This window comes from Salvelinus fontinalis, chromosome 20, assembly GCF_029448725.1.
Source record: "Salvelinus fontinalis isolate EN_2023a chromosome 20, ASM2944872v1, whole genome shotgun sequence".
Classification (NCBI taxonomy): domain Eukaryota; kingdom Metazoa; phylum Chordata; class Actinopteri; order Salmoniformes; family Salmonidae; genus Salvelinus; species Salvelinus fontinalis.
Genome location: NC_074684.1, coordinates 32,588,841 through 32,603,634, shown reverse-complemented (window position 1 = coordinate 32,603,634; position 14,794 = coordinate 32,588,841). Strand labels below are relative to the sequence as shown.

Here is a 14,794-nt window from a genome sequence, read left to right as displayed (position 1 = left end):
ACCTTTAGAAATGACCTGGACTCCGAGGTGTTGCTGGAGCCCTGGGCAGAGCAGATGCGCACCATCACTTTGACCTGCAGAGAGAAAAGAACGTCCAACCCCCCCCCCCAAAAAAAATGTCAATGTACAATGTTGAGTGTGTAATGAACAGCGTTTATTTTGGTATACAGCAGTGTGTCTAAGACAATGTTCCACTCAGGGACATTAAAGTTCCTTTCCTAGTGACTTTTTAAAATCAAAAGCTCACATTGCTGAAAGGTCAAGTCAGCCTTGCCAATACAGGTGTTTTCTATCTCAAGAGAAATGACTAGGTTAAGTGGAAAACTATATACACAACACAAGACACCTGCTTACTGCTTTATGCTAATGATAATTCACCTGGTCCTGCTAACACTAAACTGAGGCACTAAAGCTAACTGCCAATGCTAATTAGCGTACCTCAATTCCCATTAGCTTTGTGACACTACCTTGTGTACTTAGATTGCGTAACCTGTCATGGTGTAGCATGAATGGAGACAACATCACCGAGCATCAACATCACCGAGCATGCATGCTACGCTAACACCCTTCAGTTGCCTTGCCCAGGATTACCCTTCACGTTTGTTGAGACTTGGATGTGAGACTTGGCAGCATGGGGATATTCGGATTCCCGTACTCCCCACTCCTTCTCCCTCCTGCCTCATCCTCTGGCCCAGGAATATCCCACCAGCGACATGTGGGGATTCTCCAGACTGAAGAGGCTGTCCCTGACCTTAGCATGTCATTGACTTGGGTACTGTAGTATCAAACCAAAACAACAACACTTCATGAGGAATGAAGTTGCTTTGTTTTCTATGAGTCCAGCAAGTACTTGGCTCAGTCTTCCATCTATAGTGTCGAAGCCCACGGCAGCTGGCTAAACACTGACCAGGCTAGTGTAGTGTAGGGTCAGCTCTGACAGCTTCCATTCTCCAAAGGGTTTTTAATGTGCCCATCAAATAGCAGCTGAATCTGCAGTTTATTCTGAAGGGGAGGTTAAGTTCAAAACCGATAACAATCTTGGGACGGCAGCAGTTTTGAAAACGATGTGACCCTGACCAAGTCAAGCGAATCTTAACCTCTAACTCACTCCACCACTAGGAATGGATGGACCAAAGAAGACCACAAGCCTTTTATCAATCTGGTCAATTCAAAAGAAAAAACTCAACCGAAGGATTTTAAATTATTTTCTTTTACAGTTCATGACGTGTAGTTCTTGACAGAACAGTTTAGTCATGATCTGTAGGCTATAATATACCAGCAGTAAAACAAACAGTTCAAAGGATAACAAAATGAAAACAAATGAGCATATAATATCATTTAATTTGCTAAAATGTCTGGTGATGTTCAATATCCAACAGAACCTGTGGCAACAAATCTAAGTAAATGAAGTGATAAAAAATGCTATATGCCGTCGGCAGCAGCTAAGCTGTTGCTGATTTTGGCTGAGCTCCACGTGCTTCGAGTTTGTTGACATTCTACCACCGTTATCATTAGTGACTCAGTCTAGTGACCTGGAAATGTGCCACCCCCAACAGCTGTATCACCAAATTCATCTTGTTCATAAAATATAGCATGTTCCAAATCGCTCCCAATATAGAAGTGCTGTGTCTATCCTGATTCAGTTTCTCCATTTGGATTGCGTTCAACAATTAGCACACATTAACAGTTTCTGGATTAACGTTCCTCTATCGGTTTTGCCTTTTCCATAATCCTAATCGATAAATCAAATCGATCAATTAACGTGTCACTCAGCGAGCAACACAATGCTCCCCCCTCATGAAATATGCATATCCGTACCTCAATTATGTGTCATAATTTTAACAAACCCCAATTAATTGAAAACCACTAATTGAGATTAATACATTCAAATCAGTTTCCTTTCATGGTGGCATTAAGCCTCTTACATGAGTTTTAACTCTGCATGTGTGGGTGAAGGTTTATTCTGATTGGCTGACTCAAGTAGCCAGTCTTCCATTCTCCCTTTGTAGACGAAGTGGACCCATTACCACCGACAGTGCTACTCTTCCAGATAGATCAGTCATATACAGTAAGCTCCAAAAGTATTGGGACAGTGACATGTTTTTAGTTGTTTTGACTGTACTCCAGCACTTTGGATTTTAGGGGACCAAAAGCATTGGGACAAATTCACTTATATGTGTATTAAAGTAGTCAAAAGCTAAGTATTTGGTCCCATATTAATATCATAGCATGCACTGATTACATCATTGTTGGGTGTATTTGCTGTTCGTTCTGGTTGTGTTTCAGATTATTTTGTGTCCAATAGAAATGAATGGTAAATAATGTATTGTGTCATTTTGGAGTCACTTTTATTATAAATAAGAATATATTATGTTTCTAAACACTTCTACATTAATGTGGATGCTACCATGAATACAGATAATCCTGAACTATGATGAGTGAGAAAGTTACAGATGACAAATATACCCCCAAGACTTGCTAACCATTACAATAACAGGGGAGGTTAGCATTTTGGGAGGGTATGATATCTCTCCCACTTCATATCTCTCTTTATCTCTCCCTCTCTCTTTATCTCTCTCTTTTTATCTCTCTCTCTTCCTCTCTCTTCATCTCTCTATCTTTATTGATCTTTCTCCTTATCGCTCTCTCTCTCTCTCTCTCTCTATCTATTTCTCTCTCTCTCTCTCGCTATCTTTTATCTCTCTCTCACTATCTTTTATCTCTCTCTCGCTATCTTTTATCTCTCTCTCGCTATCTTTTATCTCTCTCTTGCTATCTTTTATCTCTCTCTCGCTATCTTTTATCTCTCTCTCGCTATCTTTTATCTCTCTATCTCTCTCTCTATCTCTCTCTCTCTCTCTCTCTCTCTCTCTCTCTCTCTCTCTCTCTCTCTCTATCTTTTATCTCTCTCTCTCTCTCTCTCTCTCTCTCTCTCTCTCTCTCTCTCTCTCTCTCTCTCTCTCTCTCTCTCTCTCTCTCTCTCTCTCCAGGCCCATTTGACCCAGAAAAAACCCTGCTCTGTATTCTCCAGACAGCCGGCAGACAGAGGGAAAGGTTGAGGAGTTTTAATTTGATTTGAACGGAAGCCAACATGGACACACACCAGTGGTTTTTCCCCTTTCATTTCAAATAGTGATGAAAGGTTTGGCACCCCGGTGGAGGGAGCAAGGAGAGAAAGAGAGAGAGAGAGAGAGAGAGAGAGAGAGAGAGAGAGAGAGAGAGAGAGAGAGAGAGAGAGAGAGAGAGATAAGAGAGAGATAAAGATAGCGAGAGAGAGATAAAGATAGCGAGAGAGAGATAAAGATATAGATAGAGAGCGAGATAGAGAGAGCGATAAAGAGAGAGAGATAGAGAGAGAGAGAGATAAGGAGAACGAGCAATAAAGAGAGAGAGATGAAGAGAGAGGAAGAGAGAGAGATAAAAAGAGAGAGATAAAGAGAGAGAGAGATGAAGAGAGAGGGAGAGATAAAGAGAGAGATGAAGAGGGAGAGATAAAGAGAGAGAGAGAGAGAGAGAGAGAGAGAGAGAGAGAGAGAGAGAGAGATAAAGAGAGATAGTGAGAGAAAAATTGTGTCCACATGTGGCTCAGTTGGAGGCGTGTGGTGCTTGCAACACCATGTTTGTGGGTTCGATTCCCATGGGGGACTAGTATGAAAATGTATTAACTCACTACTGGAAGTTGCTCTGGATAAGAGTGTCTGCTAAATTACAAAAATGTAGAAAGAGCATACCATGTCTCCACATTGTCATTATGGTCTACTATAGTCCCCAAACATTTATGAGGTTCACCGAACAAAGTCGTACAAGCAATTAAAGACGAGAGAACCAACACCACAACTTGCTAGAGCTTGACGGAACATGCCTCTCCAGCATGGTCCGATTGCTATCATTCACGCCCTGTAAACAGATTCATTTTTATAGCCTAACCACCAGGGCCCGCTTCCTGCAGTGTAACTACAAACAGCTTGAGCATTTACAACCGCAGCAAACAGATAGATTAAGAATTCAATCCCCTGACAATGAGGGTCTCTGTGTCTAGGACTGAATTACAATAGTCTTCCCTCACACGTAACATAGTATCGAGCGAGAAGTTCGGCTTTCTATTTCCCACGAGCGTTAGGGTTGGGGTTAGGCAGCTCGTCAAAGGAGTATTGTGCTGAGGATTTCCGTGAGCGGGCATTGCAATGAGTCTAGTTCACGCTCCGCAAGACATTGTTTAGCTTTCAACTAGACATATTCAGCATTCCGACTACATATTTTCTTCATTCCTTCATTTGCAACCCAATGAGGGACCATTACATACTGTATGTCAGACAACAGGTCAGCTCGGACATTTAAGACTGGTTTCAAAGCTTCCCCAGTGATGTGTGGGTGCCCTCCTCGTCAAAATGTAGACTTTGTTTATTGATAAGATGAAACACAATATTGAATTGGAATCCACTGTGCCAAACCATGTATGCCTCCATCTACAGACTGTTCCCCTTCCTCCCTTTCTCCCCTTGACCCTTCTTTCTACCTCTATCTGCTCTCTCATCTCTTAGCTCCGCCCCTCCCACATCACTACACCCCATCCCTCCTTCCTGTCCTGACAGATCTCAATTCTCAAAGGCTGATTTTACACAGGCTGCCTAATTCAGATATTTGCTCAATTATTGGCTAAAGATCTGATCTGATTGGTGAAAAGACCAATGAGTGGCAAATTATCAGAATTGGGCTGCCAGTGTAAACACAGCCAAAGCTCTACCTATTTATGCAGTAACAGTAGTAACAGTAACAGTAACCGTAGTAACAGTAGTAACCGTAGTAACAGTAGTAACAATAACAGTAATAATAGTAACAGTAACCGTAGTAACAGTAGTAACAGTAACAATAGTAACAGCAACAGTAGTAACAGTAACAGTAGTAACCGTAGTAACCGTAGTAGCAGTAACTGTAACAGTCGTAGCAGTAGCAGTATCAACAGTAATAGTAGTAACAGTAGTAACCGTATTAGTAACAGTAGTAACAGTAGTAACACTAGTAACATCGGTAACAGTAGTAACAGTAACAGTAGTAACAGTAACAATAGTAACAGTAGCAGAAACAGTAGTAACAGTAGCAGTAACAGTAGTAACAGTAACAGTAGTAACAGTAACAATAGTAACAGTAGCAGAAACAGTAGTAACAGTAACAGTAACAGTAGTAACAGTAACAATAGTAACAGTAGCAGAAACAGTAGTAACAGTAACAGTAGTAACAGTAACAATAGTAACAGTAGCAGAAACAGTAGTAACATTGGTAACAGTAGTAACAGTAACAGCAGCAACAGCAGTAACAGTAGTAACAGTAGCAGTAACAGTAGTAACAGTAACAGTAGTAACAGTAACAATAGTAACAGTAGCAGAAACAGTAGTAACAGTAGCAGTAACAGTAGTAACATTGGTAACAGTAGTAACAGTAACAGTAACAGTAACAGCAGCAACAGCAGTAACAGTAGTAACAGTAGTAACAGTAACAATATTAACAGTAACAGTAGTAACAGTAGCAGTAGTAACAGTAACAGTAGTAACAGTAACAGTAGTAACAATAACAGTAGTAACAGTAACAGTAGTAACAATAACAGTAGTAACAGTAGTAACAGTAACAGTAGTAACAGTAACATTAGTAACAGTAGCAGTAGTAACAGTAGTAACAGTGGTAACAGTGACAGTAACAGTAGTATCAGTAGTAACAGTAACAGTAGTAGCAGTGGCAGTAGTAACAGTAGCAGTAGTAACAGTAGCAGTGGTAACAGTAGTAGCAGTAACAGTAGTAACAGCAGTAACAGTAGTAACAGTAAACGTAGTAGCAGTAGTAACAGCAACAGTAGTAACAGTAGCAGTAGTAATAGTAACAATAGTAACAGTAATAGTAGTAACAGTAACAGTAGTAGCGGTAGTAACAGTAACAGTAACAGTAGTAACAGTAACAGTATTAACAGTAGTAACAGTAACCGTAGTAACAGTAGTAGAACTAACTGTAGTAACAACAGTAACAGAAAATACTGTGTAAACAAATAATAATTGCACAGTGTGAAGTCTGAAACACTTTCCCCAGGAAGGAACCACAATCTTTGGCCGTCGGGCGAAGAACTGCAAAGCAGCAAAAAATAATCTGTATTCAAGAGCCACAACGCTTTCCGAGCTCATTGGGCCTCATTAAATGATTTCCTCTGCTTCCTTGATGCGGAGCTCATTAACAATTTTGCAACTTTGTGCCTCAGATGTACGATTAGCGACTTCAAAAAGTTTACGCAGAACTCCTGACAGCAGCAGTCTTGAAGACGAGACGCCTAACAGAACTCAGAATGTGAGATGATAGGATCACAGAGGTATCGCGTTTCTGGCTCTTTTCATGTTAGCCCTCCTGCTGACTTACTGAACAGCAGTAATGAGGAGATACCGAAGAGACATCACCTCATCCCCCACAGTGAATAGTAAAGGAACAGGCTGTTATAGCCTTCCCATCTGCAACTGCCTGTACAGTCACATTAACTCGTCTTACTTTGTGGGGAGAATGATGAGACAAAGGGAAAACGTTTAAGTTTTGGCCCAAAACGCCACCATGATTGAGAGAAATGTTCATATTAAAATTACAATCAGAGATTGAGAGTTATTTTCAAGAGTTGAAGACATAAGTCAAATGGACAATCATCTGGTGCCTGTACAGTAGCACAAACCAGTCATGTGGGGGATTGATGGGACTACAAAAAATTGTTAGGTTCTAGACTAAAACTCTGATTTAGAGAAACATCCAATCAGAGATTTCCAGTTATGTCAATACTTCCAAGACATAAGTCGAATGGCCAACTAGAGTGACTGAAGCTAAAGGGGAGGGGGCTGGCATTAGGGGGGGGGGGGGTCATTCTGTGGCCATCCATGCCAGTTTCAAGCAGCTTTTGGCACCACATCCATGGGCTCCCAGGGAGTGAGGAATCACTTGGCCTCCAGGAGCAGGGCCACTCAGGAAGCCCTTGGGCTCCATGGTGAGTGAGGAGGTGCCAAATTGGCCCACAGACAGACAACCATGGTGCACTTCACCATGATGTCAGCATTCACAATGAAATCAAAGATACATGCACCTTGGTCCGAATGAAGGTATTCCAGAAGCCCGTATTGTCCATATAGCGGGGAGCTGTTGTGAGGGGATATAAGGACATAAGCCAATACCTCTCATGCTTTAGTCCACCTGTCAGTCTACTGGCTGGCCTGTGAGACGAGGAGGGAGGGGCTGTATCAGAACCCGTGTCTAATCCACTTTAGGATAATCGCTTCACGCTGTGTAATCTCCACTGAGCAGCACAGGCCTGGCGCTGGATTTGACAATGAACTCTGACGGCTACTCATTTGATCTGCAGCCAAGTCAGAGCCGAGCATTAACGAGACTAAACCCAATGCCTGCTTACACGAGGTGTGAGGGAGGACAGAGATGGGGAGGGGGGGGACCAAGGTTCCTGAACACATTACGTAATGTCTAGTCTCGTAAACAACCCTGGACAGATGTTTTACAGTGAAGCCCAGAAGTAGCAGTTGTTTACGGGAAAACTTCAGGTTATAAATTGCTATGAGCTGTCTCTGCTTGGAATTCATGAAGCGGAGCGGCTAACTACGCTGAAACAAATGTCGACTCGAAACTTGTAAAAATGGAAAAACACAGCTCTTCATCTTGTATCTGACAGTGTGAAAGCGTATCAACGACTAGAAGAGGAGGTGAGAGAGGAGGTGAGATGCCAACAGATGGGGAGTGGAAAAAGAGCAGCTTGCGCTGTCTACGTAGATGAAAATTCATGGCTTCCAATGAGCATGACTATACAATCCCTGTCAGATAGAGTGGTGGTAGCAGACCAAAACACCCACACTTACTCATCCTCGTTGTAATCCATCAGAAAATGTTGTTTCAGCAAACTCATAGATTAACAGACATTATTCTGTTAGATTGGTTGCTGAATCTGAGTACAATACGTGTGTTTGAGGGTATCTGAGAGTGATGGTGTGTTTTGCATTAGATCAACACACAATTGTCTTAGTCAATCAGGACAATGAGCCTTTAGTCAATAGCAGAAAGGTGAGTTGATTTAGCTTCACAAAAAAGCAGTTGATTTGCAAAAGGAATCTCTCTTAAACAAAATGTTCCCACCTTGGTTCTAGGCCTCTCATCGCACTGATTCACACAGATACCCATGCCCTCAAAACACAAACACTTTCAAATACTTTTTTCTCACAAACCGACCCCCATTCTGTGAGCGGAATGTTCTCCACACAGATTATCACCTCCGAATGTCGTTGACCACTCTACCCACTCACCAAATCACACCCACAATTTTTCCCACTGATACAGCCTGTCACTCACTCGATGAGAGGAATGCTCCATGGCATATGGACCGGGATTCATAAAATGCCAACGGCCTGGGAATCGGCCAGACGGGTCTCGCACACAAGCCCACAGCGGAGATGTTATCATGACCTTTCACTTTAGACCAGCGTAACAGCAGCATAACAAATAGGCTTGAGCAAAGTATCCTTTGTATAAACCCACCCACCCTATTTGTATAAACCCACCCCACCCTATTTGTATAAACCCACCCTTTGTATAAACCACACCCACCCTATAACATGACATCCCAAAAGGGCTCTACTGAGAATACAATGAAACTCACTACGAATTATAACATTAGGAGTCAAAACTACAGTTGTAGTCGGAGGTTAACATACACTTACGTTGGACACTTACAAACTATAGTTTTGGCAAGTCGGTTAGGACATCTACTTTGTGCATGACACAAGTCATTTTTCTAACAATTGTTTACAGACAGATTATTTCACTTATAATTCACTGTTTCACAATTCCAGTGGGTCAGAAGTTCACATACACTAAGTTGACTGTGCCTTTAAATGGCTTGGAAAATTCCAGAAAATGATGTCATGGATTTCGAGGCTTCTGATAGGCTAATTGACATCATTTGAGTCAATTGGAGGTGTACCTGATGTATTTCAAGGCCTACCTTCAAACTCAGTGCCTCTTTGACTGACATCATGGGAAAATCTAAAGAAACCAGCCAAGACCTCAGAAAAATAATTGTAGACTTCCACAAGTCTGGTTCATCCTTGGGAGCAATTTCCAAACGCCTGAAGGTACCACCCTCATCTGAACAAACAATAGTACGCAAGTATAAACACCATGGGACCACGCAGCCATCATACCGCTCAGGAAGGAGACGCGTTCTGTCGCCTAGAGATGAACGTACTTTGGTGTGAAAAGTGCACATCAATCCCAGAACAACAGCAAAGGACCTTGTCAAGATGCTGGAGGAAACAGGTACAGAAGTACCCATATCCACAGTAAAACGAGTCCTATATCGACATAACCTGAAAGGCCACTAAGCAAGGAAGAAGCCACTGCTCCAAAACCGCCATAAAAAAGCCAGACTACAGTTTGCAACTGCACATGGGGACAAAGATCGTACTTTTTGGAGAAATGTCCTCTGGTCTGATGAAACAAAAATAGAACTGTTTGGCCATAACGACCATCATTATGTTTGGAGGAAAAAGGGGATGCTTGCAATCCGAAGAACACCATCCCAACCGTGAAGCACGGGGTGGCAGCATCATGTTGTGGGGGTGCTTTGCTGCAAGAGGAACTGGTGCACTTCACAAAATAGATGGCATCATGAGGGAGGAAAATTATGTGGATATATTGAAGCAACATCTCAAGACATCAGTCAGGAAGTTAAAGCTTGGTCACAAATGGGTCTTCCAAATGGACAATGACCCCAAGCATACTTACAAAGTTGTGGAAAATGGCTTAAGAACAACAAAGTCAAGGTGTTGGAAAAGCCCTGACCTCAATCTTATAGAAAAATAGTGGGCAGAACTGAAAAAGCGTGTGCGCGCAAGGAGGCCTACAAACCTGACTCAGTTACACCAGCTCTATCAGGGGGAATTGGCCAAAATTCACCCAACTTATTGTGGGAAGCTTGTGGAAGGCTACCCGAAATGTTTGACCCAAGTTAAACAATTTAAAGGCAATGCTACCAAATACTAATTGAGTGTATGTAAACTTCTGACCCACTGGGAATGTGATGAAATAAATAAAAGCTGAAATAAATCACTCTCTCTACTATTATTCTGACATTTCACATTCTTAAAATAAAGTGGTGATCCTAACTGACCTAAAACAGTTTTAACTAGGATTAAATGTCAAGAATTGTGAAAGACTGAGTGTAAATGTATTTGGCTAAGGTGTATGTAAACTTCCAACTTCAACTGTATGTTAAACCAATGACATAGTACTATGACCGGACGGTACTGTCTGTTACTCTACGCTACCTGATACCTGACTATACCATGCCACTGACTCCACATGGTAACAATTTTACCACCAAGCAAAAAAGATACCAAAGTTGAAGTGAAAGAAAGTCTACAATCCCAAACGGTCTTACCTTTCCCATCCCCGGGGTGTCTTTGACCTTTAAACCGGCCCTGAGGAGGCATGGCGGCACGGCAGGCGGGGACAGCTGCAGGGCGCCGCTGAAGCCACCTGTGTAGACCAGGGGCTCGGCAGGTTCGGGCGGAGACTGGAGCTGAGGCTGCTGGGGCTTCTTCCGCTTGGACGAGAGGCTGAGCTTCTGGGCGGCCCTGTGGAGAGGGAAAGACGAGTTGTGATGAAGAGTGTGGGGGAGTCCAGCAGTTCTCAGAAATCTTCAGGACAGTGTTCACCTTACTTGAGGATGATTTGACACTTGAAATGAACAAGTAGGTTCCCTTGATTTGCATATACCCTTGAGTCCTTTCTTAGATAGCAGTCATGATGAAAGGAGCATGTTCATGGACCATCACTTTTTAGTATATACCCTTTAAGCTAGGCTGGAAAACACTTCAAAAGGTTGGTCCATACGTCACACGTCAAAAAGCAAACTCCTGATATCTCAAAGGCTTTAGAGCCCGAATCGGAGAGCAGTATTGACTTAATAATTCCATAGCTAGGTCGTGTCCTCAAGACTTTTATAAAAACATGATCAAGAGTGAACAGACACATTTTGGCCAGTATTGATCGGCTGTCTGGAATCCAAGGTCATTATGCTGTCATCATGTCTGCAACTAAGTACGACTAGTGTTCTCAGTCTGCATAAGTAAAGGTTCACACACAAACACACACTCTGTCGGAGACGCACCTATTGGCAGACACAAACATACACACACACACACACACACACACACACACACACACACACACACACACACACACACACACACACACACACACACACACACACACACACACACACACACACACACACACACACACACACACACACACACACACACACACACACACTCATGCCAGAGGGGGGTCAGAGTACGTCCTCGTCTCCTTTCAGCTGTCACGGTTGCACGTTGAACACTTTGCCCTGGCCTGCCTTCAAACAGCCGCTCTACTTTCCCCCTGTCAACAAGACAGCTGCTTCATGTCACCCCTCTTCAGACAGATGATTGAAGTCAGCAGTGAAGGGGAGTGGAAGTCCAAATTCAATGTTGTTTAATACAGTCCCGGGATTTGACTAGTGTGTTATGCTGTTAGAGAAAGTCCAGGGATTTGACCAGTGTGTTATGTATGCTGTTAGAGAAAGTGGAAAATAATAGGTCTGGAGGTACATGAAGACATATCGCTAGGCTCCACCGTTGACAGTTAAGCCATGAATGAAAGATAGAAGTTCCAGGTTACGGCCAAACCACATCCATCAACTTAACCCACACTTTAATCGTCTGGGTCAACCCACGGGGGGGTTCAGTTCTAGCTGTTCGCCAGCAGGGGCACTGTGAGAGTGAGCTCTAGAGTGAGATTGAGAGAGAGAGAGAGAGCGAGAGAGAGAGAGAGAGAGAGAGAGAGAGAGAGAGAGAGAGAGAGAGAGAGAGAGAGAAAGATAGAGAGAGAGAAAGATAGAGAGAGAGAGAGAGAGAGAAAGAGAGAGAGAGAGAGAGAGAGAGAGAGAGAGAGAGAGAGAGAGAGAGAGAGAGAGAGAGAGAGAGAGAGAAAGATAGAGAGAGAGAAAGATAGAGAGAGAGAGAGAGAGAGAGAGAGAGAGAGAGAGAGAGAGAGAGTTTTGGAATGCCCTTTTGAGTTTTACATAATGCATGTCATGCCAATAAAGCACCTTGAATTGAGAGAAAGAGAGAGGGTCTGTCTGTCTGTGTCTGTCCCGGCAGGGGGTCGATGTAGAAACTACACTCTCAGCGCATCTGTACTCTTACTCCTCACTTCCCTCCTGTCCCTCTTTCTCTCTGTCCCTCACTTCCCTCTTTCCTTTCCATTCGTCTCTTTCAGACACTTCACCAGAACATAATCAGGGTACACCGTGTAATCACACCCTCCATGAAGGACACAGCACGAAGCCCCCCTGGGAATCGACTCTATGTGTGCTGTGCTGTGTTTGTGTGTGTGGTGTGTGTGTTTGTGTTTGTGGTGTGTGTGTATGTGTGTGTGTTTGTGTTTGTGGTGCGTGTGTATGTGCAGGTGTAAGCGCACATTTATGTGTGTGTGTGTGTGTGTGTGCGTGTGTGTGTGTTAGGGCGTTTGTGCTTGACATACAATGTGGATAACACACAGACAAAAAAGGGAATGAGTTGTGTGAGTAAGAAAGTGCGTGTCTGACGTGTCTTTGCATGTGAGGGTATGTTTTTTACGTGTGTATGCATGTGTGTGTGTGTGTGTGTGTGTGAGTGCGTGCGTGCGTGCGTGTGTGTGTGTCAGACAGAAAGGATGGAGACAGTGCAATGCTGGCAACAGAACTCATCGGCGCCAAACTGATCCTGGGGGACAGGGCTGCAGCTGAAACAGTCTGCCTCACAAATGGCACCCTATTCCCCATGTAGTGTATTACTTTTGCACCCTCCCTCTCTCCCTCCCATAAGGGCTCTGGTCAAAAGGAGTACACTTTATAGGGAATAGGGAGCCATTGAGGACATTGGAAATGAAGAGGACCAAATGCACAGTGAAAGCCTTATTATGCAGTCTATGTGTATGTTAAGGCAAAGTAAATGTTAGTTTTTTAATAAAGCCAGCAGAGGACTCTGAAGTGAACGTAACGCTGTATCTGGGGAGAAAGACGCTGACATTTACATGTACATCTACAGTTCATTATATTGGCAGTGTTTGTTTAGAGGGGAGAGAGGAGGGGAGAGAGAGAGCGAAGCAGGAGAGAGAGAGAGAGAGAAAGAGAGGAGAGGGGAGAGAGGAGCAGGAGAGAGAGACAGAGAGAGAGAGAGAGGAGCTGGAGAGAGGAGAGGGGAGAGAGGAGCAGGAGAGAGGAGAAGGAGAGGGGAGAGAGGAGAGGGGAAAGAGGAGCAGGAGAGAGAGAGAGGGAGAGAGAGAGGAAGAGGAGAGAGAGAGAGGGGAGAGAGGAGCAGGAGAGAGGAGAGGGGAGAGAAGAGCAGGAGAGAGAGAGACAGGGAGAGAGGAGAGGGGAGCAGGTGAGAGAGAGAGAGAGGAAGAGGAGCAGGAGAGACGAGAGGGAGAGACGAACAAGGACATATAAGGGGGTGGGGGCAGGAGAGGGAGAGAGAGAAGCAGGGGAGAGGAGAGGGAGACCAAACAAGGATATATAAGTGGGAGGGGGGACAGGAGAGGGAGAGAGGAGCAGGAGAGAGGAGAGGGAGAGCGCACAATGATATATAAGTGGGAGGGGGGGCAGGAGAGGGAGAGAGAGAGGAAAAGGAGGAGGAATAAGGGGTGGTATCCACACACAGCATCCACCTTTGAAGACAAAGCCCTTACCTCAACCACCTTGACTGTCTGTGAAAGTCCCCCCCCCCTCATTATCCCCCATACATCTACCCCATTTTCCCCTGGGCCTACTCACACAAAGCGCTCCACTCCCCACAACCACAACACTGGGAAGAGACCCACCCACACTATATTACCAACAAGAGACCCACACACTCTATATTAACAAGAAGAGACCCATTCACACGATACTACCAAGAGACCCACCACCACTATATTAACAGGATGAGACCCACCCATACTATACTACCAAGAGACCCACCCACACTAAATGTCCAAAAAGAGACCCACCCATACTATACTACCAAGAAGAGACCCACCACACTATAAAACCAAGAAGAGACCCACCACACTATAAGACCAGGAAGTGACCCACCCACACTATACTACAAAGATACCCACCCACACTATATTAACAGGATGAGACCCACCCATACTATACTACCAAGAGACCCACCCACACTAAATGTCCAAGAAGAGACCCACCCATACTATACTACCAAGAAGAGACCCACCACACTATACCGCCAAGAAGAGATCCACACACACTATACCACCAAGAAGAGACCCACCCACACTATAAAACAAAGACGTGACCCATCCACACTATACTACCAACAAGAGACTCACCACAGTATAAGACCAGAGAGTGACCCAACCAAACTATACTAAAACGATACCCACCCACACTATATCACCATGAAGAGACACACCCACACTATATTACCAAGAAGAGACCCACCCACACTATACCACCAAGAAGAGACCCACCCACACTATAAAACAAAAACGTGACCCATCCACACTATACTACCAACAAGAGACTCACCACAGTATAAGACCAGGAAGTGACCCACCCACACTATACTACAACGATACCCACCCACACTATACCACCATGAAGAGACACACCCACACTAAATTACCAAGAAGAGACCCACCACACTAAACTACCAAGAAGATACCCACCCACACTAAACAATCAAGAAGAGACCCG

The 14,794-nt window shown here is 43.9% G+C and overlaps 1 protein-coding gene across 2 annotated transcripts in view; it reads right to left on the bottom strand.

The window, feature by feature from the left end:
- The window catches only part of kif26aa (kinesin family member 26Aa), a 72,545-nt gene that overhangs the window by 42,183 nt on the left and 15,568 nt on the right, over window positions 1-14,794 (bottom strand). For both annotated transcript variants that reach the window (XM_055873252.1, XM_055873253.1), the window contains exons 2-3: window positions 10,457-10,652; window positions 1-74 (exon numbers count right to left, since the gene is read on the bottom strand). The exon at window positions 1-74 is cut by the window's left edge and continues 136 nt beyond it. In XM_055873252.1, the coding sequence (XP_055729227.1) occupies window positions 1-74; window positions 10,457-10,652 (270 nt within the window). The remainder of the gene's footprint in view (window positions 75-10,456; window positions 10,653-14,794) is intronic.